Source organism: Gopherus flavomarginatus, chromosome 2 (genome assembly GCF_025201925.1).
Source record: "Gopherus flavomarginatus isolate rGopFla2 chromosome 2, rGopFla2.mat.asm, whole genome shotgun sequence".
Lineage (NCBI taxonomy): Eukaryota > Metazoa > Chordata > Testudines > Testudinidae > Gopherus > Gopherus flavomarginatus.
In genome coordinates this window covers 94,516,860-94,543,348 of record NC_066618.1, presented here as the reverse complement: position 1 = coordinate 94,543,348, position 26,489 = coordinate 94,516,860, and the positions used below count along the sequence as shown (strand labels likewise).

The following is a 26,489-nucleotide window of genomic DNA, read 5'->3' as shown; positions in this document are numbered from 1 at the left end:
CACAACTGGAAGGTTTCTTCTTCCTTTCCTCAGCATCTGACTTGTAGACAGACAATGGGGATGAGGGTGGCAAGTTGCTATTTTGCAGTGGGGAATATCTAGGGCCACGCCCTGTGCAGTGAGATGTCCACTCTATCTTGGTGGCTGCCAGTGTGGTGTTGGTGTGCTGTTTTGCATTAGGGGCAACATCAGAGGACCCTCCCCAGGGCACTGACCTGTCCTCTTTCCCCCTCCCATCTCTGCTGTCTGTGCTAGGAGCCACATTCACCCCACTGCAGGCTCCACATTGTCCCCTTCCCAGCCATCCATCTATCCTCATGGTGAAACATGAAGCTGCCTGAAGGACTGACCTCCGCCTGTCCCCAGCAGCCGGGCTTTCTCAGCTGTTTTGCCAACTGAGGCTCCCCTGCTAAATCCAGAGTTCTCCTGCCCCATTCTGCCCAAACCTGGGGTCCCCCATTGCACACTCTAACTCCTAATCCATAAGGTGGCTGCCCCATCCCTTCTGAAACACTCTTCACATGCCACAGCCCAGCCTATCCCCCACACTCTATTTCACCACGAGCCATCTGTCAGTGCCTTTCCTCTTGGATCAAACTGGTCTCCGTGTCTCTCACTTCACCCCTCTACCGTACAGCCCTCACATGCCACCCTTTCGTGCTCTATTATGTAGACATCACACCCAGAGGATTCCTATAACCATCTGTGCCCTCTGCCAGTTGGCACCAAGAGGTTCCTGGGTCACAGCAGGATGTCACCAAGAGTTGTTTAAAGTCTCTGGCCTGATATTCAAAGTGCTGAATTGGATTTGCTCTGCCTACTTCAGAACTTGCCTTGCTTTCTGCAAAAGTGACCTGTTATGATAGCTACATTCCACCAGAACAAGAGGAGACTTGTATGAGAGACAAAGACATTTCACAGAAGCTGGACCTAGACTTCAGGACTCACTACTGCAAGAGTGAAGAATGACTAGAGGTCTTACTGTGTTTAGAACTAATTGCAAAACTCTTAACTTCCCTTTCCCACATTTAAAACTCCCAACCTCTCTGACTTTCACTCACCACACCCCAAAAACCACCCACACACCAGAAATCAGGAAGTCACAGGAGCAGTTCCACTCCTCCCCCACAGCTCTAGTGCTTCCCCAGTGTTTGAGTAAGAAGAGGATTTCTTGACCCTCACACAGCCACAGCGCACAATGCAGCTATTTACACCATACACTTGGGGAAGGGTTTGGCTTTTCACTGGTTAAATTCATCAAAAGCTCAAGAACCAAATCATTTGTATTTAAAACACACCAGTATCGATTTTGATTGCTCTAAGCAAGGTATTGCTGGATAATCCAATCAATCAAGGATGACAATAAATTGTTGCTTAATAAAGCCACATTGTTGTATGGAATAGAAAAAAACCCAATAGACCCATGTGATTATGAGAGCTGAATACAACTAAAGTTATGTTTGTCAGTCAGGCATTAACAAGATTATAACCAGCACCATTCGCTGTGCAAGCTCTGCTATGCACTCTGCTGGTCACATGGGCAACCAGTTTAGCTGCTTATGGAAGTCAAAGTGATTGGAGTGGACTTGATGCAAATAAGCAAGGAGCAGTGTATTATGCAAAATGAACACTCCTTAGTCTGTGTTCTTGCAACATATAAAGTTTTGCTTTAGTTACATGGAACAATGAATTTAAAAATCAAACTTCATTTGAAACAAAGAAGCAGGGACAGGAATTGTAGGCTGTAACGAATTCTCAACCCAGATTCAAAAGAACACAGTAAAGGTCTTCTGGGTATTTGGACTCTGTCGGCCCAAATGTACAGATCTTAAAATAATTACCCATATCCAGACATCATTCAGACACACCGTGGATTCTTGTTGTGTGCACCTGCTAGTCAGTGGCATTCAAATAAGCCTGTCTCTCCTTAGTTTGGCAAGAAGCCAACAGTTTAAATCACTGAAAGGGAAGAATGAGTGAGAAACACACACACATAATATCAGAGGTGGATAACTTGAGCCTGAGAAGGAACCAGAATTTACCAATGTGCATTGCCAAAGAGCCAGAGTAATATGTCAGCAGCCTCCCATCAGCTCCCTCCTACCTGCTCCCAACACCTCCGCCCCACTAGCAGTCCTGCAGATCAGTGCCTCCCCCACCCTCCCCACACCTCCTGATCAGCTATTCCATTGCATGCAGGAGGTTCGGGGAGAGGGGGGAGAGGATCAAGGGCATGGCAAGATCAGAGGAGGGGGTAAGAAGGGGTTGAGGGGGGTAGGGCTTGTGGCAGAGACAGGGGTTGAGCAGCAAGTGCCCCCCAGCACACTGGAAAGTTGGCACCTGTAGCTCCAGCCCTGGAGTTGGTGCCTGTACAAGGATCCTCATATTAACTTCTGAAAAGCCGCATGTGGATCCAAAACCACAGGTTGGCCACCCCTGCACTATATGGAAGGTTTTCTGTGATTAAAGGGGATGCAGTTCCTAAGAATGCAAATTCTTCAAAGCTCAAGTCATTCCGGAAGGAAATACTGTATGTTTGGATTCTCAGCATGAGAAATCCCGGTGAAACAAAGTTCCCAAGCAGCTCTAATAGCACCAATGAAAGGGTTAACAGGTAGAAGTACACACAGTTTCAGTCCATCCACAAACACCAAGAACTAGTGATGCAGAGAACTACAGAGGGGTTTGGAGACTATGGATAGTGGAACCTTCAGAGGTTGGAGAGAGCCGTATTGCCCAGGTGGAAATGAATAATTCTGTCACAGAGGAGTGAGGCTCTGAGGGCTGGTGAGGTAGTTAGAGCTGTGGCACCCGCTCTGCTCCCCCAGCCAGAAATACATTGAGTTTGCCTGAAAAATAGTAATAATGCTGAAGACTTGCTGTTCCTTCAAAGCAGAGCTGTGATTCCTGAATAAGGCGACAGCCTTGCCTTGGCTTCACAGCTCACAGGAGCATTGATTACAAAAGCTGAGGATCAGCAATTCCACACACAAGAGGACCCACTGCATCATTTCACACCATTCTGGTGCCATAGCTGGCTCTGAGGATTCCCCTTGTGTAAGAACTACCCTTGGGTAGCAAAGCACCAGCATGGCAGGTCTGGGCTGCCACCACCACCTCCTCCCCACTTTGCCTGAAGCTCCTGGGAGAAAGTAGGCATGGCAGGGGCACCCTGGGCCCCGCAATCCCCAGCAATTGGAAGACCCCTGGGGGCAATGGAACAGTGGGCCAAATTCTGTTTAATATTACATCTCTTTCTTGAATGTGTGGTGTAATAAAGGGCAGAATCTGGCCTCAAGAATAATGTCAGCTACAGGAATATCACTGTTGGATGTATAGTAGAATCACCAGCTTATTAGAATTATGCCAAATTCTGACACCAGTTACATACAGGCAATGCCAGAGCCAGCAGTGGTCTCACACTTCTGTAAAGGCAATCAGCATTTGGTCTATAATGGTCTGTGCATATTTCACAATGGGATCTCCCCTATCCTGGTACAGCATTTTCCAAAACTGGAATTACAAACTTCATTCTTCATGTATTTTCCTGGCATGAACTATGCACTAAAAATACCATAATCTAAGAGTTGTTTTTTTAAATCACTGAAGAAAGTGATTGATACAATGTAACGTCACAGAAAATTGTCAGCTTCAGTTATAGAAACCACCATTCTTCAGATTTCTGTACTAGCCTATTCAAATTGATACCCAAGATTTTTACTCGTTTATCACCATGAGGGGGTACCAGAAGCTTGAATTTATATTTAGCTAACCTGAGCTGTTACTTTGTTCAGTCTTCAAGCAGGAACTGTGTGCAATGTTTATTATCGTACAGGAAGGGGTCATCTATGCAGATATACAGAGCAAATTAAGTGAAATGATAGAAGCAAAACCAGTGTTGCATGTACAGTAATTGACTATTGAGACCCGCAGGCAAATATAAAGTAGATTACTCAGAGCACCGTATCACACATTATAGCAAACCACCTTGGGAAACACATATGCATATTAAAACATACACCAGAAATCAAACCATACTCTCTGCCCTTAACTATTCTGCAATTAATAGCTACCAACATACAATAAAAATCTAATCCTTCCAAGCCTAGCTATATTGTAATGCAGCTGTCTCAGGGGTGAAATCTAACGAGCCTACACAACAGCTTGGAGAGGTAGTGAGGATTAAACCATATGCAACTGAAACTCCAGGGGGAAGTTTAGGTGAACAGAATGGAAGTACTCAAATAGGAATTTGACAAGGATGCTAGGGCCCACATCTTCCAGATTTATGGGTGTCTAACATGAACTGAAATTGGAGTTAGGCACAGAAATACTTTCAGCATGGGGCATAGGCTCCTATTCTTATAAAAGGTTCCATGGGATCTTTAATGACAGGAAGTTAACACGACCTTTGTCTTACATTTCATTTAAAAAAAAAAGAAAGAAAGAAAAGAAAAAGAGACGCCTGTGAGCAGGCAGTGATCTTCCCAAGAAGGGATGAGTTCGTGTTTTATTTCCAATGCCAGAACCTCCTGCCTTTTTGCAATGAAGGGTTCTGGTGTGGAGTTTTTGAGAGTCAGACATGGTTTGGCCCTTCCCTAGTTTTACTAAGAATTATTTTAACATTAACTATTTCAAGTCTGTACGCTTCAACTAATCAAGACGTATGACTGTGTAGTTCTCTAGGTTTCAGAGTAGCAGCAGTGTTAGTCTGTATCCGCAAAAAGAACAGGAGTACTTGTGGCACCTTAGAAACTAACAAATTTATTTGAGCATAAGCTTTAGTGGGCTACAGCCCACTTCATCAGATGCATAGAATGGAACATATAGTGAGGAGATATATATACATACAAAGAATATGCCCAACTCCCACCTTTTCATGTTCTCTGTATGTATATACATTTCCTCACTATATGTTCGATTCTATGTGTATATATATATACACACACATATACAATCTCCTCACTGTATGTTCCATTCTATAGGTCCGAAGAAGTGAGCTGTAGCCCACAAAAGCGTATGCTCAAATAAATTTGTTAGTCTCTAAGGTGCCACAAGTACTCCTGTGCTTTTTTGTTGTTGTTGTTGTTTGGTTTTTTTGATAGTTCTCTAGTGCAGGGTGAAGAGAATGCAGTGAGGAGTTTGCTTCTGGTTAGTGGCTCACACACTGGGCTGACACGTCTCCCCTCTCACACTCTTAAATACATTGGAAGCTCTTTGATACAGTGAGAACAGCAGCACTTCATCTCTTCTGCTCAGGACTGGGCAGCCTGCTCCCACCTTTTTCTTTCAGCATTTGAGTATTTGTCACTCAAGACTGAGCAGCATTGACTTCTTGTGTTTTTATTTCTCCTCAGGAGCCAGAGCAATTCCAGGAGACATGGTGGGGTTTCTGGAATTTCTCGTCGCTTGCCTCTTGCCACGTAAGTTTGTTGAACTCAGTTCTGTTTATTATTTGTGGTTATTTATGCAGCATTGTGGGCTTGGATCCCCAGAGTTACAACAGTTTTATTCCAGGGCAACCCTCGTGAAAGTAATGGAGTAAGACTGGAGACTCAGTACCCCTGAGTGTGCATGGAGCTTTGCAGATAATCCACAGACAATGGGCCCAATTCTCCACTGTCCTGCCCCTTCCGAAGTAACTGATAACTATGCAAGGGGGGGAACAAACCCTAAGATCAGAATTGTCCTCTCACTCACACCCGTGGCTGAAATTACACACGTCTCCCTCACTGTGCTCACTTCTAAATGAACACGCAAGGTGAAAGGCAGTGGAGAAGCAACCCCAGTGTCCCTTCAGTCTAAGCAACATGGACTCTGCATAGAGCAACATTACTCCTCCGTGTAGATGGATTATTTCTAGTAGCCATTTCCTCATTGCTCCTTATTCTCCTTTTGCCTTCCAGCTGTGCTGTGGGCCATTCACCTGGAGCAGGTACCAATCTCCATCACAAAGGAGCCGCGTGTGAGCAGCAGTGCTGAATTCACCTGCAAGGTGTCTGGCGGGTCGGGCTCTACCTATATCCACTGGTACCGAGCCCCAACTGGAGGGGCACCACAAAGGCTGCTCTACCTTTCTTACTCCAAGCCTCAAAGCTGGGACGCCGGCTTCTCCAGTGAAAAAGTCACCGCCTATTTTCAAGGCCGTAGCATCTGCAAACTATTGTTGCACAAGCTGGAAAAGGCAGACAGCGGCCACTATTACTGTGCCGCATGGGATTATACACAGTGCCACAAACTTCCTGCAGCCCTGCACAAAAAAACCCTCAACAACAACAAAACCACACACAGCACAGCCTGGGGAGGCTGGGCTCAGCTCTCACATTACTGCTGCAGCAGAGCTGAGTGAGCCCCATCTGCAGCCCACTCTATAGTTTGGCAGCCCTAACACCAACTTTCTAATCACATGAAACCAAACACCAATTTCCCATCCCTTCTGAAGCCCCACCCCCCTGCTCACTCCATCCCCTCCCCTTTCATGGTTTGCTGTCCCCCACCCTCATTCACTTTCATCTGGCTGGGGGTGCAGGCTCTGGGGTGGGGCCAGAGATGAGGAGTTTGAGGTGTAGGAGGGGGTTCAGGTCTGGGGCAGGGGTGCAGTGGGCTAAAGCAAGCTCCCTGCCTACCTTGGCTCAGCATGGCACTCAGATGAGGCCAACATGTCTAGCTCCTAGCCAAAGGGGACTCCTGGCCAATGGGAGCTGCGGAGCCGGAGCTCGGGGTGGAGGCAGCGCACAAAACCCCCATGGCCATCCCTGTGAGTAGGTGCCATAGGGAGATGCTGGCTGCTGCCAGGAGCTTTGTGAGGCCAGGGCAAGCAGGGAGCCTGCCTTAGCCCTGCTGTGCCACCGACCGGACTTTTAACGGCCTGGTCAGCATTGCTGACAGGAGCCGCCTGGGTCCCTTTTTGATTGAGTGTTCCAGTTGAAAACCAAATGCCTGGCAACCTTATCTATAGGGCAGACAGCCTCTCAAACACATACCATAGCCAATACAGGAGATTGACTCCTGCTCCAGCTCCACCCACCCATGCTGATACCCCTTCATCCCAGGAAGTGGGAGGAGGAGCTTTCCTAGTGAGTGGTACTGAGCCCACTTCCCCAGCATCTTCCTAGCAATACCAGCTCCATCTCTTAAGGCAGAACAAACAATTGTCTTCTGGTGTGACTATTTCATAGGTGACTTGAGAATGATTGTGGGTGGAGGAGAGAGAGTAAGGGACAACAGGGTGGGGAGGATAAAAGACTGAAGAGGATTTGGGGTAGGTGAATGGAGAAGATGAGGGAAGAGAATTTCTAGTTTGCTCACATGAGCAAGTCACTTAATTCATGTCCACTGAGAATTTTTAGCAATGACTGAAGCACTAACCAGGGTGCAGGAGTTTTTGCTGCCACACTGTTTAACCCTATTCAAACCAGGTCTAAATCATGGAGTGTAAAAACACCTGCATCCACTGTGCTCTAGCTCTCCTATTGCTGTCACCATACCTGGACCTGTAACATTTCAAGGTACAGAAAGGTGCTGATTGAACCCCCTCAGTGTGATGCTCTTATTTCCTGTTTCCAATAGTTGGGCTGTTGCAGCCTTGGCTAACACTGCTGGCTCTTTGCGCTCATGATTTCAATCCCTGCTTCCGATAACCCACTCAGTGACATGGCATTACATTAACACAGACAAGGCCTTAGAACCAGTTTTGCCACAGTTTCACACTCAGCAGTGGTGGGTGCACTAGTACCGTTGTTCTCAACCAGTGGTCTGGGGATCCCTGGGAGGCCGCAAGCAGGTTTCTGGGGGTCAGCCAAGCAGGGCCAATGTTATACTCGCTGGGGCCCAGGACAGAAAGCTGAAGTTCCACCGCATGGGGCTGAAGCCCGGGGCTCTGACCCCTTCCACCTGGGACTGAAGCCAAAGCCTGAGAAACAGCTTCCTGTGGGACCCTGTGGTATGGAGCCCCAGGCAATTGCACTGCTTGCTATCCCCTAATGCAGATTCTGGCTTTTATATGCAGAAACCTAGTTGTTGAGGCACACGAGGGCTGTGGAGGTTTTTTTGCATGGAGGGTGGTGGGGTGCGCTCAGGGGGAAGAAAGAAAAAAAAAAGGTTGAGAACCTCTGCACTAGTAGACACAGGATGCAGGAATTCTGTGGCCATGGCAGCAGCGGTCGAGGGTAGACAACGAAACATAACAGAACTAACTTTACTGCACATTAATCCATTGAGGGCTTCTCTGAGTGTGTATAATGCAAGAGAAGCAGTACAATTCCTGACACCTTTCCAGCTCTTCAAACCAAACAAGAGAAGGGCATTGACATTTCCAGGAAGACATAGGGAGCTTCCTTGCTAGTTATCAAATCCCTAATAAGCAGGTTGGCTGCACATCCATTTTATGTTACATTGGTAATTCACTGATCTTACTCTATACTGTAGCTATTTTTGATCTATATCTATGTAAGTAGCAAACTGTCTGAGTAAGGCATTCCTAAAATGTCCATCACCAGGGTATCTGAGCACTGAACACAGTAATGTGGACTCTGACAGCACTAAGAGGACATTAAAGTTGGTTCTGCTTTTTGAATCTGCCAGTTTCTATTAAGCTTTATTTGCTTCTCTTTCTTTGCATATGTATCTGTTGAACAGCCTAGTGCTTGCAGTTGTTTCTTTTATTTGCAACAGGAAATTTTTTATCTAGTTACATTTTTAAAATACAAATATAGTAATGTTATTTCTATTCAGGTAGCACCCAAGCTGATTGAGACCTCTTCTTGTTAGGAACTGTCTAATCATGTGATAAAAATACTCCCTGCTCTAAGAAAGTTTTACAAATGATGTAATCATGCTTATCTGATCCATATGAAGGATGGAGGAAGAGGGACATAACTTTCGTATTAGATGGTAAATTGTTTGGGGTAGGAGTCAGGCCTTTTTGCACATCTGAACCCCACCTAGGACAGTGTGACCCTAATCCTGATTAGGAACTTTGGTTTCCACTATAATAGTAAAATGATTATTTGCATGGATTTAGGGTCTTTAGGCCCCAACTGAGAGGGGTCCCACTGTGCTAGATGCTCTAGACCACACTGAGAGATGGTCCCTGCCTCTAAGAGGTTATATCTAACTAGACAAGACGTAAAAAGAAATGATAGTTCTCATTTTACAGATTGAGGACAGGAGATTATGGGCCAGATTATCAAGAAGAGCTGCGCACCTCTCCCTCCAGCAGAACTCGACAGAAGCAGTGGCACTCTGCCCCTCTGAAAATCATGGTCTTGGTAACTTGCCTGTGGTCAGGGACAGGGCTGGCTCTAGCTTTTTTGCCACCCCAAGCAGCGAAGGAGGTAAATAAATAAATAAAGCTGCGATTAGTGGCTTAATTCTTCGGTAGCAATTCAGCAGCCTGTCCTTTTCTCTGAGAGGGACTGAGGGACCCGCCATTGAAGACCCAGACATGCCGCCCCTTTCCATTGGCCGCCCCAAGCACCTGCTTCATTTGCTGGTGCCTGGTGCCGGCCCTGGTCAGGGAGGGGGCCATTGGGTTGTAACAATAGTGGTGGTGGCATTGCTGTGAATTGAGTTCAGACCTCCCGAGTCCTAGTTTAGTGCCTTAAAACAAGGCATTAATGGTGAGAGAGTGCACTACAATTTGCTACATGGATCTCTCCTTCTGTTGAAGGAGAATGCACTAAGACCGAAATTCTCAGAAGTATTTAGTCTCCTAATTTCCACTGAAATCATCCTAAACACTGAATTAGACCCTGGACCTAAGAAACTATAATGGTTAGTGGTGCTCTCTCTCACACACACTTTTCCTCTACCCCCCACCCGCAACCCAACAGGAAACCAGCCAGTACAGTAAGAACAGCAGCAATATTCTCATTTCTTGGTTTCTTCAGTCAGGACTGGGTAACAGTACTTTTCTTTTGATGAAATTGAGCGTCATTAACTTAATAACTTTCCTTCCTGAAAAGGTGCAGCAAATTAAGGAGACATGGTGGGATGTCTGGAAGCTCTCCTTGCTTGTTTCTTCCCTGGTAAGTTTACTGGACACATTAACTGTAGTTAGTGATTTTATTCGGTATTTATTGTTAACAAAAAATACAACATGTGCCTGAATCTCGAGTCCAGTGTAACACTTGATGTTGGTGCAATCCCAATGAAGCCAATGGCATTGCACTGAAATAAAACTAGAGTACTGAAATGGAGAAATCAGGATCCGTAATGCTGCATGATTCCTCACAGATAAAGGGTCTGATTCTTCACTGCCTTGTATCTTGCGTAACCATTCACACCATCTTTGACCAGGTGTAAACAGAAATTGATTGTTCACTCACACTAGAGATAGAGGCTTTACCCATTTTGCCCTCACATTTACAAAATGGCTACACACGCTGCAAGGCAATAGATAATTAAACCCATGTACCTTCCTCAACAACTTACAGTTTGCAAGGTCATGTGCGTGTTACTGCTCTTTGAAGAGGGGAATGTATCTAGGTGCTGTCTCCTCATGGCTGCTTTCTCTCTTTTTGCCTTCCAGTTGTTCTGTGGGCCATTCACCTGGAGCAGGAGCAGATCTCTGTCACAAAGCAGCCACTTCAAGGCAGCTCTGCCACATTCACTTGCAAGGTGTTTGGTGGATCAGACTCTACCTACATCCACTGGTACCGAGCCCGAGTTGGAGAGGCTCCACAGAGGCTGCTGTACCTCACTCTCTCTGGGTTGGAGTTAAAGCAAGAGGCAGGCTTCTCCAGTAACAAATTCTTAGCCTATGGGACAAAAAGCTTCTCTAACTTGTTGGTGTACAAGCTGGAAGAGACAGATAGCGGCCGCTATTACTGTGCCACATGGGATTTTACACAGTGCCACAAGCTTCCTGCAACCCTGCATAAAAACCACCACAGCTCGGTGTGTGGGGCTCAACTCTCATATTACTGCTGCAGCAGAGCAGACTGAGTGAGTCCTGTGCCCTTCCCATGCACACTAGCCTACAGAGCAGGCATAGCCTCAGTCCCACAAGCCACGGCCAGTGTGAACTCCCATTCAGCCAGTTCTAGTCCTGTAGGGATTTATCTCAGCCAGGGAAGTGGGAGTTTCCCTAATGGGTGATACAAAGCTGCCATCCAGTGACTGCCTGCCAGTGCTGTCTCCATCTCTAAAGGCAGAACATGTGATTAAACAGTCACTAGCCATTTGACCTCACAAAGTAATAGGTGACCAGAGACACTGGGGAGTGAGAGAATGAGGGAGAATGGGGTGGGGACAATAAATAACTGGGGATGGAGGGGGGTAAACTGAATAGGGAAGGTGAGGGGAAGACATTTTCTAAGTAGGAACAAACAGCAGTTTGCATCTCCACTGGGGATTTTCAGCACATATCCATGGCTGGAGCTGTAGTGTACACAGAATACAGGAGTTTTCTATTCCGTTTCAGTGGCCATACATAAAATAACTAACATAGTTCTTCTGAGTGCACACGTGTGCCATGCTTGAGGAGTTAAGACAAGAACAGTAGCAAAATTTATAGCTTAGAAGCTCTTCATTCTAAATGTGAGACAGGCACAAGGAAATCTTGGGGGGCTTCCTTCCCATGGAAAAGGGCCCAATTCTCATATTCATCTGCACCGCACTCACTGCAAGACAAAGCTTGGTGACAAAGGTGGCTGGATGCCATCTCTGTGCCTCCATAATGCTGGGGTCAGCTAGTGGCTTGTTTTGCTCCAACTACACCTTAGCACATTTAGTTGTGCCCTGCTAGTATTGGCCCTAAGGAGCCATTGTGGGAGTTAGGGATCACAGTAATGCAATATCTCCCTCTAGCCATGTCCATGACAGCAGAGTGGAAATGGAATACCTTATCCTAGGTTCCAGGAATTCCAGCCCGTCCTGAGAATGGGTAGGTTTTGGTTCACACTCATGTCCTCTGATAGCTCATTTCACCATCAATTTCCTTTGACTGAGAACTTTTAATCATAATTACAAATAAGCAAATGAAACTGGTTATTGTATTGTTGATGGACATGTGGGGCTCCAATTAATATCAACGGATTATATATGGTACTCATTCACATATAATTTAGAGAGTCATTCATGTACATGTCACTTACAGACACAGTTCAGAATGTCCAATATAGATTAATATCCATTCATGTTCTTGGCATGTATGTTAAGGAAACCATTTGGTCCACAAAAAATCATAAACATGGGACATTTAAAGAAGTATGGTACTTACATATATATTTCCAAACAATTAATTAATATGTAGTTAAGGTTCATAAAATCAGAGAGGTTCGAAATGGAAAAGACCTATTACAGCATCCAGTCCATCTTCCTGCCAATGCAGAACTATTCCCTACAAAGTATTTTCTAGTGCTCTGTCTGGTCTAGTTTTAAAGGTCTCCAAAATGAGGCTTTCATCATCTCCTGGAGAGATGATTCCATGCCTGATTGAGATCAATGATTGTTCACGCCATCCTCTGCATCAGTATGGAAGATGTTTGGTGTTTCTTTTTTCCTGCATTAAAGGTTCATTAAAGCACTTTGAAATCTCCAAATGAAAGGTGCTCTATCCTGAGCTATTTCTAAAAGGTAGTGGGTGCTCTCATCATCATCTGTAGGCACTAATGGGAGGTGAGAGACCTCAGCACTTCCAGCATTACTTACGGTATGTCTACACTACAAAACTAGGTCTATGTTATAGAAGTCGATTTTTAGAAATGAATTTTATGCAGTCGATTGCATATGTCTCCACTAAGCACATTAAGTCAGCAGAGTTTGTCCTCACTACTGTGGCTAGCATCGACTTACAGAACAGTGCACTGTGAATAACTATCCCACAGTTTTCACTGCCCATTGGAATTCTGGGTTAAGTTCCCAATGCCTGAAGGGGGCAAAAACATTGTGTAAATGTCATCAGTCTCCCCTCTCTCCGTGAAAGCAACAGCAGACAATTGTTTCATGCCTTTGTTTCCATGCATATGCCATACCACAGCAAGTGTGCAGCAAGCTCAGCTCACCGACACGGCAGCTGTTATGTCCTGGGTGCTGATGGCAGCAGACAGCGCAGTAGGTCTACAAACCATCATCATACACCACTTCTGCTGCAACTCTGCTCTGCTGCTATTGCCTCAACAGTGAATTTCTCCATGTTTTCTGTCATGGGCTCCTGGGTACGTGTGTGCTTCCTTGGGAAATGTGCGCGATGCTAACCGTCATCCTCCACTGCTTTCGCTGCAACTCTGCTCTCCTGCTCACCTCATACCACGGCAAGCATGGAGACCACTCAGCTCACCACTGCTGCAGTGAGCATTGTAAACACCTTGCGCATTATCCTGCGGTATGTGCAGAACCTGCAAAAGCAGGTGAGGAGGTGACGACAGCGCGATCACGCTAGGACATGGACACAGACTTTTTTCAAAGCACGCGCTCTGGCCATTCGGACATCATGGTGGTAATGGGGCAGATTCATGCCATGGAATGCTGATTCTGGGCCCGGGAAACAAGTGCAGACTGGTGGGACCGCATAGTGTTGCAGGTCTGGGATGATTCCCAGTGGCTGCAAAACTTTCACATGCGTAAGGGCACTTTCATGGAACTTTGTGACTTGCTTTCCCCTGTGCTGAAGTGCAAAAATACCAAGATGAGAGCAGCCCTCACAGTTGAGAAGTAAGTGGTGATAGCCCTCTGGAAGCTTGCAATGCCAGACAGCTACCGGTTAGTCAGGAATCAGTTTGGAGCAGGTAAATCTACCATTGGGGCTGCTGTGATCCAAATAGCCAACACAATCACTGAGCTGCTTCTATTAAGGATAGTGACTCTGGGAAATGTGCAGGTCATGGTGGATGGCTTTGCTGCAATGGGATTCCCTAACTGTGGTGGGGCAATAGACGGAATGCATATTCCTACCTTGAGACTGGACCACCATGGCAGCCAGTATATAAACCACAAGGGGTACTTTTCAATGGTGCTGCAAGCACTGATGGATCACAAGGGACGTTTCACCAACATCAACATGGGATGGCCACGAAAGGTGCATGACACTTACATCTTCAGGAACTCTGGTCTGTTTGAACAGCCGCAAGAAGGAACTTACTTCCTAGACCAGAAAATTACCACTGGGGATGTTGAAATACCTATAGTTATCCTTGGGAACCCAGTCTACCCCTTAATACTATGGCTCATGAAGCCATACATAGGCACCCTGGACAGTAGTAAGGAACAGTTCAACTATAGGCTGAGCAAGTGCAGAATGGTGGTAGAATGTGCATTTGGACACTTGAAAGTTCGCTGATGCAGTTTACTGACTCGCGGTATGTCTACACTACAGGATTATTCTGATTTTACAGAAACTGGTTTTTTAAAACAGATTATATAAAGTTGAGTGCATGTGGCCACACTAAGCACATTAATTCGGCAGTGGGCGTCCATGTACCGAGGCTAGCGTCGATTTCCGGAGCGTTGCACTGTGGGTAGCTATCCTGTAGCTATCCCATAGTTCCTGCAGTCTCCCCTGCCCATTGGAACTCTGGGTTGAGATCCCAATGCAAAAACAGTGTCACGAGTGATTCTGGGTAAATGTTGTCACTCAATCCTTCGTCCGTGAAAGCAACAGCAGACAAGCATTTTGCGCCCTTTTTCCCTGGATTACCCTGGCAGACGCCATAGCATGGCAACCATGGAGCCCGTTTTGCCTTTTGTCACTGTCACCATATGTGTACTGGATGCTGCTGACAGAGGTACTGCAGTGCTACACAGAAGCATTCATTTGCCTTTGTAAGGTAGCAGAGACGGTTATCATCCCTACTGCACCGTCTGCCATTGTAAACCGGCAATGAGATGATGGTTATCAGTCATTTTGCACCATTTGCAATTGGAAATTGGCGATGACAGTTATCAATCCTTTTGTACCATCTGCTGCAGTCATGGGTGCTGCTGGCTGGCCTTGCTGAGGTAGGCCGGGGATGCATGGACAAAAATGGGAATGACTCCCCAGGTAATTCCCTTCTTTATGTTTTGTCTAAAAATAGAGTCAGTCCTGCCTAGAATATGGGGCAAGTGTACTAGAGAACCAGAGAGCACAGCTGCTCCGGGTCAGAGCCCCAGATATTCCACAGAAATGATGAGCAGCATGCTATTCTAGGGGGTGCCCCTGCAACAACCCCACCTGTTGCTTCCCTCCTCCCCCAACCCTCCTGGGCCACCAAGGCAATTTCCCCACATTTGTGTGATGAAGTAATAAAGAATGCAGGAATAAGAAACACTGACTTTTTAGTGAGATAAAATGAGGGGGAGGAAGCCTCCAGCTGCTATAATAATCCAGACAGTACAGAAACTTTTCTTTAGACATGAAGGGGGGGGCTGATGGAGCTCAGCCTCCAGCTGCTATGATGAGGACGATTACCAACCGTTTTGTACCGTCTACCGGGAATGATCGGGAGTCATTCTCATTTTTACCCAGGCGACCCCGGCCGACCTCACCGAGGCCAGCCAGGAGCACTCATAGGCTGATGATGACGATAGATAACAGTCATTTTGCACCATCTGCCACCGGAAAGGAGATGCTGGTGTTCAGCACTGCAGCACCCCGTCTGCCAGCAGCATGCAGTAGACATAGGGTGACATTGAAAAAAGGTGAGAAATGATTTTTTTCCCTTTTCTTTCGGGGGAGGAGGGAGGGTGTAAATTTATGACATATACCCTGAAACACCCAGGAAAATGATTTTGACCCTTCAGGCATTGGGAGATCAGCCAAGAATGCAAATGCTTTTCGGAGACCAAGGGGACTGTGGGATAGCTGGAGTCCTCAGTCCCCCTTCCCTTCCTCCATGAGCGTCCCTTTGATTCTTTGGCTTTCCGTTATGCTTCTCACGCAGCACTGTGCTGAGTCCCTGCTGTGGCTTCTGTCTATCATAGCCTGGAGATTTTTTCAAATGCTTTGTCATTTTGTCTTCTGCAACGGAGCTCTGATAGAACAGATTTGTCTCCCCATACAGCGATCAGATCCAGTATCTCCCATACAGTCCATGCTGGAACTCTTTTTGGATTTGGGACTGCATCGCCACCCATGCTGATCAGAGCTCCACTCTGGGCAAACAGGAAATGAAATTCAAAAGTTCGCAGGGCTTTTCCTGTCTACCTGGCCAGTGCATCCGAGTTCAGATTGCATTCCAGAGTGGTCACAATGGTGCACTGTGGGATACCGCCCGGAGGCCAATACCATCAAATTGCGGCCACACTAACCCTAATCCGACATGGCAATACCGATTTCAGCGCTACTCCCCTCGTCGGGGAGGAGTACAGAAATCAGTTTAAAGAGACCTTTATATTGATATAAAGGGCTTTGTTGTGTGGACGGGTGCAGGGTTAATTCGGTTTAACACTGCTAAATTCGGTTTCAACTCGTAATGTAGACCAGGCCTCTGTTAGACCTCAGCGAAACCAATATTCCCATTGTTATTGCTTCTTGCTGTGTGCTCCACAATATCTGAGAGAGTAAGGGGGAGACATTTATGGTGGGGTGGGAGGTTGAGGCAAATTGCCTGGTGGCCGATTACGCACAGCCAAACACCAGGGTGGTTAGAAGAGCACAGCAGGACGCGCTGTGCATCAGAGAAGCTTTGAAAACCAGTTTCATAACTGGCCAGGCTATGGTGTGACAGTTCTGTTTCTCCTTGATGAAAACCCGCCACCTTGGTTGACTCTACTTCCCTGTAATGCAACCGACCTCCCCGCTTTGATCACCACTTTCAGAGGCAATAAACATCAGAGGGGAGCCGTGTTAGTCTGGATCTGTAAAAGCAGCAAAGAATCCTGTGGCACCTTAGAGACTAACAGACGTTTTGGAGCATGAGCTTTTGTGGGTGAATACCCACTTCCTCAGTGGGTGCATGCATCTGACGAAGTGGGTATTCACCCACGAAAGCTCATGCTCCAAAACGTCTGTTAGTCTCTAAGGTGCCACAGGATTCTTTGCTGCTTTTACAGAGACAATAAAGTCATTATTGTTTCAAAAATATGCATTCTTTATTAATTCATCACACAAATAGGGGGAAAAGTTGCAAGGCAGTCCGGGATGGGTGGAAGGAGGAAAGGACAAAGGCCAGACTACAGTTCAAAACTTATTGAATGCCAGCCTTCTGTTGCTTGGGCAATCCTCTGGGGTGGAGTGGCTGGGTGCCCGTAGCCTTTCCACCTCCCACTATGCCCCACATTCTTGGGCCTCTGGGTGAGGAGGATATGGAACTTGGGGAGGAGGGCAGGTGGTTATACAGGGGCTGCAGCAGTGGTCTGTGCTCCACCAGATGCCTGAGCATGTCAGTTTGTTCCCCCATTAGCCTCAGCATTGCATCCTGCCTCCTCTTAGCATGCTACTCCCTTCTCTTATTGCGTTCATTTAACACTTTCCTGGACTCTGCCATTGTTTGCCTCCATGCATTCCGCTCAGCTCTTTCAGTGCAGGAGGACTGCACGAGCTCTGAGAACATCTCATCAGGAGTGCGTTTTTTTCACCTTCTAATCTGTGCTAGCCTCTAGGATACATTTAAAAGATACATTTTAGAAAATAAAGGAAGACTATTTCACACTGAATCAAGTGATTCACATTACATAGCACATGTGCTTTCACTACAAGGTGGCATTTTGCTTCTTATATTGAGTGCCTGCCAGTTTGGTGTGAGACATCACACAGGCTCAGCTGGGCAACAGAATTTGGCTTGCAGGCAGCCATGGTAAGAAAAAAGGTTTTGGCTTCTTCAACCTTCATAACATGTGGGAACGGTTTCTAACAGCAGCACCTCTTTTTCCATACCAAGCAAAGCCTGTTGGGTTGGCCATTTAAAAGGAGGGGCTACGGTTTTAGGGTGAATGTGCAGCACAATCCAACCCCCCCGCACACACAATTCTCTGGGATGATCACTTCACCCCTCCTTCCCTCCACCCCACCCCACCCCATCCCACTGCTTGACTAGTATCAGGGAAGATCCCGGTCAGCCATGAACAGGCCTCCCCCCACTATATGGCTAACAGTGGGGATGATTTATTTTCAGCCAAAGGCAAACAGCCAAAGCCCAGGCCCATTTGCTGCAAGGTTTTGTTCTGCAATGATTCCAGACTACTTGCTACTGGTTTGGCGTGGTAAATCAATCATTAAACATGCTTGCTTTTAAGCCCTGTATTATATTTACAAAAGGTACGTTCACCAGAGGTTCCTTCTCTGGCTTCATGGTCCAGAAGTCTGCCTTGGGAGGGTATTGGCTCCAGGGTGATGAATAGTTCCTGGCTGCCAGGGAGAAGGGATTCTCCACTTGCCTGCTGTGCGCTATCCTCAACTACCTCCTCCTCCTCATCTTCAATCTCCTCATCCCTGTTGCGTGAGACTCCCCCCTTGCAGTTGTCCACAGACAGTGGTGGGGTAGTGGTAGAGGCCACCCCCAGAATTGCATGCAGCTCTTCATAGAACTGGCATGTATGGGGCTGTGATCCGGAGCAACCATTTGCATCCTTTGTTTTTTGGTAGCCTTGCCTCAGCTCCTTAACTTTCACTCAGCACTGCTGTGTGTCCCTGTTGTAGCCTCTGTCCATCATACCCTTGAAGATTTTGGCAAATATATTGGCATTTCGTCTTTTAGAACAGAGTTCTGCCTGCACAGATTCTTCTCCCCATACAGTGATCAGATTCAGTACCTCCTGTTCAGTCCATGCTGGAGCTATTTTGTGATTCTGGGACTCCATGGTCACCTGTGCTGATGAGCTCTGCACTGTCACCTGTGCTCAGCGGCAGCTCCAGGCACCAGTGCTCCAAGCGCATGCCTGGGGCGGCAAGCCGTGGGGGTAGCCCTGCCGGTCCCTGTGAGGGTGGCAGTCAAGCAGCCTTCGGTGGCTTGCCTGCAGGAGGTCTGCCGGATTCAGTGGCAATTCGGCGGCAGATACACCGAATCCGTGGGACCGGGGACCTCCTGCAGACAAGTTGCTGAAGGCTGCCTGACTGCCGTGCTTGGGGTGGCAAAAAAGCTAAAGCCACCCCTGCCTGTGCTGATCAGCTTGCCACATTGGCCAAACAGGAAATGAAATTCAAAAGTTCCTGGGGCTTTTCCTGTCTACCTGGTCAGTGCATCTGAGTCGGGAGTGCTGTCCAGAGAGGTTACAATGGAGCATTCTGGGATAGCTCCTGGAGGCCAATACTGTTGAATTGTGTCCATACTACCCCAAATTTGACCCAGCAAGGTTGATTTTAGCACTAAATCCCTCGCTGGGGAGGAGTACAGAAATTGATTTTAAGAACCCTTTAAATCGACAAAACAGGTTTGGCAGTGTGGACAGGTGCAGGCTTAAACAAACCTAACACTGCTAAATTTGAGCTAAACCCGTAGTGTAGATCAGGGCTTAGTATTTTACAGGATAAGCTCTGTATGAGCAAAGTGCTCAGTTTATTTTTAGTAGTTCTTAGACTTAGGTACAGAATTCAATCAAGTCATAAGATTTCATACTTGAGTTGGGTTCCTTCTAGTCTCTTGACCATTGTACCAGCAATTATATAATGTATATTTTAAAAAGTTATGACCCAGTCCTCAATGCAAAGTTATCCCACTGTTTTCCTCAAAAAAACACCCATAATTTTCAAACGGGTGTAGCAAGATCTGGGCAATAGCAGCTGAGATTTCTCAAGTCTACCTTCTTCAGAATGTGCTCCTTTCTGTAACATGAAGCAAATGGTGAAGGGAGAAAATGATGATTTTTTTTACTGAATTAATATTGAATCATTGACATCTTATTTTGTGAAGCTACAAGATGTCTTGAGAATAAAAAGTTTATACAGCAAATTTCCCCACCTTCCTCCCTCCCTCCGTATACCACAAACATCCTTTTAACAAAACAGGATGTGTCGTTTTTCAGCTGCTTCATCATCAAGACAGGAAACCAGCAAATTTCTGTTTAAACATCTGCCAGGTTTGGATTCAAATTACTTCACCATTATTGTAATGTGCTTTTGTGTAAACAACAAACAATGAAAAAGAAACCCCAAGTACACTCAGAAGAATCTTTTTCTACATTTTAGTATTAGAGATGGGATTTCCATTTTACTGGGATTTAAAGCCATAAGGCCCTGGTCTTGTGAATTCCTGTTGCCTGTAATGAGGGAAGGTGGTGTTCAGCACCTTACAGGATAGTCCTTTTCAAGTTTCATCCACAGCCCAGAGAAGTCAGGGGAAGAACTCCCAGCCACTTCAATGAGCTTTGGATCAGGCCCCCAGACCTCCACAACACACTCCACACTCACCCTTTTGCTGGGGAGATACTGAACTACAGCTTCCACAAATGGGCTCTCTTCAGATGCCAAGAAAAGGGCTGATGTTGGTACTTCAGAGGTGAGATTGTTTGGTTGGGAATATTGTATATTTACAGCATTCACTACAGTGTTTCCATTCTAGAACTGCATGTTTCTATAATCTATATGAACTAAAGTGATAAAAAAAATCTATAGGGTTCTCTGATTTTAGTTTTACCAAAAGTCCATTTAAAAGGATATAAATATGTATGAAAATAAGTGCACAGCAAAATGAATTCTTATAACTGAATTTTCTTGTTTCAATATAACTGAGCTAGCAGAAGATGGATAGTATCAGACTACCTGAGGAGCTGATTCTGAGAACCACCATCTATCATGAATAAACCGAGTTCAGTCAATGAGACTATTAATGTGAGCCAACTTACTCAAAACCCTCCTCTCTCTTGTACATCCCCTAAGAGACAGAGGTAAGTTAGTCCTTAATTAACAAGGCAGGGCTCAGACAATTCTCATCATCAAGAAAACCATAGGGAGGCTTTCAGTCTCATTTAAACACCCACACCCCTCCACATCCAGTACATCCCTCTTTGTGAGATTGTTCCTGGTCTCATTATCAGAAAATGGCTGCCTGTGTACAAACTATGATTTTTAAATCCTTGGAATTCAGACCAAGTTTCTCCGGGTGACCAAGTTCAGGATCCTAAATTCCTTTAAAGATCTGGCCCTAACTCCCTTTCCCCAGCTAGCTCTGTTCAAAGAAAGGTTATAAGAAGTTTATGTAGATGGGGAAAAGTATATCCCCCCCCCGACCCACACACTTAAACAGGGATAGTGCAAGTAGCACTCCATCTATATGTCTAATCACTATGGTTTTGAAACATTTGTTGCTATGTTTCTTTGGATAGCTTGCAAATATATTCAAAATGTTTCAGAGTTTAAGGAGTTCTCAGAATAGTTTATTGTAAAGTTTAAAGGGTTAAATTCAGCCCTTTGTAGAGTCAGGACAAAGTTTACAGCACTTACTTCCCTCTTAAACTCACAAAATAGGGCTGAAGCGGAGTTAAAACATAGTAAGGACCTTGTTCTGGCTCTGCACAGAGATGAAGGTCACCCAATAAAAGTTACATGCTCTTGTGGAGTGGGAGGAATAGACACCAACAGATACGCAAAGGGAAACTCACAGACAGGATGTATATAGCAACACAATTCACAAACAGCATATGCAACCCCTTATGAAACAATGGGAATCTATTGATTTAGGTGAAAACAAAGACAACCCCTGAGGTATCCCCGAGTCTGCATGACGCAAGAGTCAAATTAAGTGCAAGGACATTGTGTTTATTTAAGAGATTATTGATTAGTTTTCCTTGACAACAATTATATCATAACTATAAACTTGAGAGGACTCTGAGTTAAGACAGGATGAAAAATTCCGGAGTAAATTCTCCCTAGGAATTGGGGCTTATTCCAAAACTCATTGAAATCAAGTGAAGAACTTCCCATTGACCTCAATAGACTTGGCATCAGACCCTTGGTGATCTATTTTCATCACTGCTTGAAAAAATTCTATTAGTTGCCTTTTTTCATGCTGAGAGCATTATTCCTTGATCAAATCTGGTGATGTTTATGGTTTTTTTTAAAAGGGAGTGCAGAGAACCTCAATACCTGCAACTATTGTTATAATAATCATCTGATACTCTTTTTCAAAAGTTCTAAACAAGGCAGCAGTCAGAAGAGTTGCTGGATAGCATGAGGGAAGGTTAGTAGATGTTCATATCTCAAAGCGTAGCCTTATGAACTTTTATATAAGGCAAACGCAAATCTGTATTGCCTTGAAATCGCTCATCAGTCACTTCCTCTACTCAAGTGACCCCACCCTTTCTCTGAGATCAGAATTCATTTTCCTTTCTTTCTCAGCAGCAGGTTCATCATAGCCTAGTGAGAATGTTACTATTGCAAGTTTATCTTGTTGCTTCAGTGGTTTGGTCTTGTAAGTTGCTTTTTACACTCTAGGCTTCTCCATACAGACATGTTATTGAGCAATGATTGGAGGTCCTCCATGTTTATTCAATTTCAGATTAAATGGTCTTTGTCTCTTTTCTCCGCAGATGGAGAGGCCCAAGTACTGACACAATCTCAACTATCCATCACCAGGGCAGAAAATAAAACTGCACGAATTGACTGTCATGTTTCTGGCATAACCCTTAGTAGTGCTTATGTACACTGGTATCGACAGAGGCCTGATGCAGCTCTGGAACGGATTCTGTATTTTTCATCAGGAAAGCCGATCTTTGACCGGGATTCTGAGAAGGGAAAGTTTGAGGCAGAGAAGCAACTCTCCAACTCAATCTGTGTCCTGACAGTAAAGAAAATAAGCAAGAGTGATGAGGCTACCTATTACTGTGCCGCTTGGGATCACACAGTATTACAAAAGCATTCACATTCTGTACAAAAACTTACTTTGTATTCTCAGCAACAGATTTTCAAATACAAGAAACCACAGATACCTCCTAATCCTGTTTTTCATGATGAACTAGATGCAAAAACACCTTACTGGTTTCTGTAACAAGAGATAAAAGCAAGAGAGCTGTTGCTCGCACATGTTTTGCAAACAGTAAGACCCCACCTGTCTCTGTCAAACAACAAGATCAAGTAGTTGCACAGGGCGGCTGAACACTCAGGGCAGCAAAATTTTCAGTTGGTTTCTAGGGGTGACTAAGGTTTGACACAGATGCACATTTATCAGTTTGCATAAGAGAACAGACATAATAATTGAATCTTTGTGCAGTTAGTTACTCAAGTGCACTGGAAACTAAACTGCTAATGTAAACTATGTTGTAACACTGCTAGAGTAAATAGCTTGAACCTTTTTCCTGTTTCAAATTAGCATTTTACCTGGGAAGGGCTTATTAGTCCAGCAGATGCCTGCTCATAAAAACCACAAAATTCAGTTCTAAAGAACAGTTTCATATTTAATCTGCGATACCAGTTTGTTCGATGAGATGTAATATAGAAGTTACACTCTCCTGAAGCAGATATTTCTATCCAGCCATAGATATGACTGCACCTTCCAAGCCAATAGATTATCAAAGTCCCTGCCCCACAAAGGTGATACCCTAAACTGAGAGGCGTTACTAGAGGAATGTGGATGAATGCTTGGATGAAGAAAGAGAAAGAGAGGCTCAGCAGCTTCTCTGGGCAAGTGATAAGTGAATGACAGAAAGACAACTATAGTTTTATCTGCACTGTCAGCAGCTCTTGTCCACCAATTGCCTATTCAATTCTCCAAAAAATTCATTCATGCTTTCTTCCATACCATCACATACTCATGGAACAGGTCCCTCGTCTCATATGGAACATCACTACCTTCTCCTCTGCAAGATTTCTATTCCACAGAATGTACAAGAAATCTACTAGCACACAATGACTGAGCTTTAGGGGTGACTAAGGAGAAAACAAAAACCAGTGGATTTGTGCATAAACAATGACATGGTAAAATATATGGAAAAAATAAAAATAAAGGGATTTTGATGTTTCCCTTTCCCATAGGCTTGAGAGCTCACTCCTTTTTTTAGGCTGTCAGCAGCATGAGACAGGACTTTGCCTCTTTGTTTCCAGCCCAGGGCTCAGATCCAGCACAGTATCTCAGGTTGCTGCTGTAACATAAGTAATAAACAACAGTAATAATAATCAGCACTGATCCTGAAACACACCTAAGGAATCTATTTGACCTCAGTGCTAGGGTTGACACTCACCCAAGGTCAAAGTTGTCATACTGAGCAGCAGTAACTCTACCTCACCATGTAATAAATCTTCTACAACTAGTACCACTTAACTGCAGGTTACCTAAATGAGTCACTGTCATAAACAGATGGCTAAGGGTTAATGTTCTTTTACCTGGAAAGGAGTAACATGAAACACCTGACCAGAGGACCAATCAGGAAACAAGACTTTTTCAAAATCTGGGTGGAGGGAAGTTTGTGTGTGAGTCCTTTGTTCTGGTCTTGTGCCTGTCTCTCTCTCGGCTATGAGAGGATTTCTGTCTCTTGCTTTCTAATCTTCTGTTTCCAAGTTGTAAGTACAAATATAGTAAGGCAGTAAGGTTTATATTGTTTTCTTTTGTATTTACATGTGTGTAGTTGCTGGAATGTTTTGAATTGTGTTCTTTTTGAATAAGCAAACGTGATTCTGGGATGCATTAACAGGTGTGTTGTAAACAAGACACGAGAAGTCATTCTTCCGCTTTACTCTGCGCTGGTTAGGCCTCAACTGGAGTATTGTGTCCAGTTCTGGGCACCGCATTTCAAGAAAGTTGTGGAGAAATTGGAGAGGGTCCAGAGAAGAGCAACAAGAATGATTAAAGGTCTTGAGAACATGACCTATGAAGGAAGGCTGAAGGAATTGGGTTTGTTTAGTTTGGAAAAGAGAAGACTGAGAGGGGACATGATAGCAGTTTTCAGGTATCTAAAAGGGTGTCATCAGGAGGAGGGAGAAAACTTGTTCACCTTAGCCTCCAATGATAGAACAAGAAGCAATGGGCTTAAACTGCAGCAAGGGAGATTTAGGTTGGACATTAGGAAAAAGTTCCTAACTGTCAGGGTAGTTAAACACTGGAATAGATTGCCTAGGGAAGTTGTGGAATCTCCATCTCTGGAGATATTTAAGAGTAGGTTAGATAAATGTCTATTAGGGATGGTCTAGACAGTATTTGGTCCTGCCATGAGGGCAGGGGACTGGACTTGATGACCTCTCGAGGTCCCTTCCAGTTCTAGAGTCTATGAATCTATAAGGCTGTTTATTCATATTTCTTTTAAGCAATTGACCCTGTATTTGTCACCTTAATACAGAGAGATCATTTTAATGTATTTTTCTTTCTTTTTACATAAAGCTTTCTTTTAAGACGTGTTGGAGTTTTTCTTTAGTGGGGAACTCCAGGGAATTGAGTCTGTGCTCACTAGGGAATTGGTGGGAGGAAGAAGTCAGGGGGAAATCTGTGTGTGTTAGATTTACTAGCCTGACTTTGCATTTCCTCTGGGTGAAGAGGGAAGTACTTCTGTTTCCAGGACTGGAAATAGGGAGGGTGGAATTCCTCTGTTTAAATTCACGGAGCTTGCTTCTGTGTATCTCTCCAGGAACCCAGGGAAGGAACACCTGGAGGGGGGAAGGGAAATGGTTTATTCCCCTTTGTTGTGAGACTCAAGGGATATGGGTCTTGGGGTCCCCAGGGAAGGTTTTTGGGGGGACCAGAGTGCCCCAAAACACTCTAAGTTTTTGGGTGGTGGCAGCTTTACCAGGTCCAAGCTGGTAACTAAGCTTGGAGGTTTTCACTCTAAGGTCCAAATCTGGGAATAGGTTATGACATGGTGGCAGAGGTGGGATAGATAGATAGAATCCAGAAGCCAGTAGGAATATTATATTTTTCTTTTCTCTGCTAGGGGCTTTTTAGCAGAGAGGGTTTGGTTTTAAAAGGAACCAGAGAGAATTTTTTTTCCTGCTCTCTCTGGCAGTTGTGGCTTGCATATTAAGCAAGGAACCATTAAGGGGCTATTAAGGGTCTTTTGTGACAATAGCACTCCCATTGAGAGTCATTACCAGCACAATACACATGCAAATAAAGTGGTTTTTCTGGTTTACTTTACATTTAAAAGATTAGCTAGAGGAAGAAAGGGAAAAAGGCACTGTTGGTAGGCAGACCTCAGGAGGCAACAGAGAACCTACAGTTCAGAAGATAAACACCGGAGGGCACCCCAACACAAGAAAACAGGAACCATGACTTCCAAGGAAAAAAGGGAGGCAGAAGAACAAATCAAAGAAGCTGAACACAGGCGACAACTGGAAAAAGGACAAAAAGAGGTGGAGCTGAAAGAAAAGGAAGAAAACATCAAACTGGCAGGCTATAAAAGAGAACAAGCAGACAAAGAGGCAGCCCACAAAAGGAAACTAGAAGAAGAAGAGGTGGCCCACAGAAGGAAACAAGAAGAAGAAGAGGCAGCCTACAGAAGACAGATAGAACTCCAGAGGGAGATCCACCGACAGGCCATGGAATTAAAAAAGGCTAAGCAACAGGCTCCAGCCAATCTTAACAACCCTTCACCAATTATGGTTCCACATCCCAGGAAATTTCCCATCTACAAGGCAGGTGATGACACTGAGGCCTTCTTGGAAAATTTTGAAAGAGCCTGTCTTGGGTACAGCATCCCTGAAAACTAGTACA

The 26,489-nt window shown here is 45.1% G+C and overlaps 3 gene segments (V, D, J or C); all 3 read left to right on the top strand.

Annotated features, from left to right (window-relative positions):
- Nucleotides 1–5,241: 5,241 nt before the first annotated feature.
- LOC127044637 (T cell receptor gamma variable 4-like) lies at nucleotides 5,242–6,349 on the top strand. The segment is given in 2 exon segments: nucleotides 5,242–5,423; nucleotides 5,907–6,349. Coding segments are annotated over 2 exon segments (486 nt in total).
- Nucleotides 6,350–9,843: 3,494 nt separating this feature from the next.
- Nucleotides 9,844–11,173, top strand: LOC127043748 (T cell receptor gamma variable 4-like). The segment is given in 2 exon segments: nucleotides 9,844–10,028; nucleotides 10,532–11,173. Coding segments are annotated over 2 exon segments (459 nt in total).
- A 10,556-nt stretch (nucleotides 11,174–21,729) lies between these two features.
- Nucleotides 21,730–23,208, top strand: LOC127043744 (probable non-functional T cell receptor gamma variable 10). The segment is given in 2 exon segments: nucleotides 21,730–22,265; nucleotides 22,384–23,208. Coding segments are annotated over 2 exon segments (504 nt in total).
- Nucleotides 23,209–26,489: the final 3,281 nt, after the last annotated feature.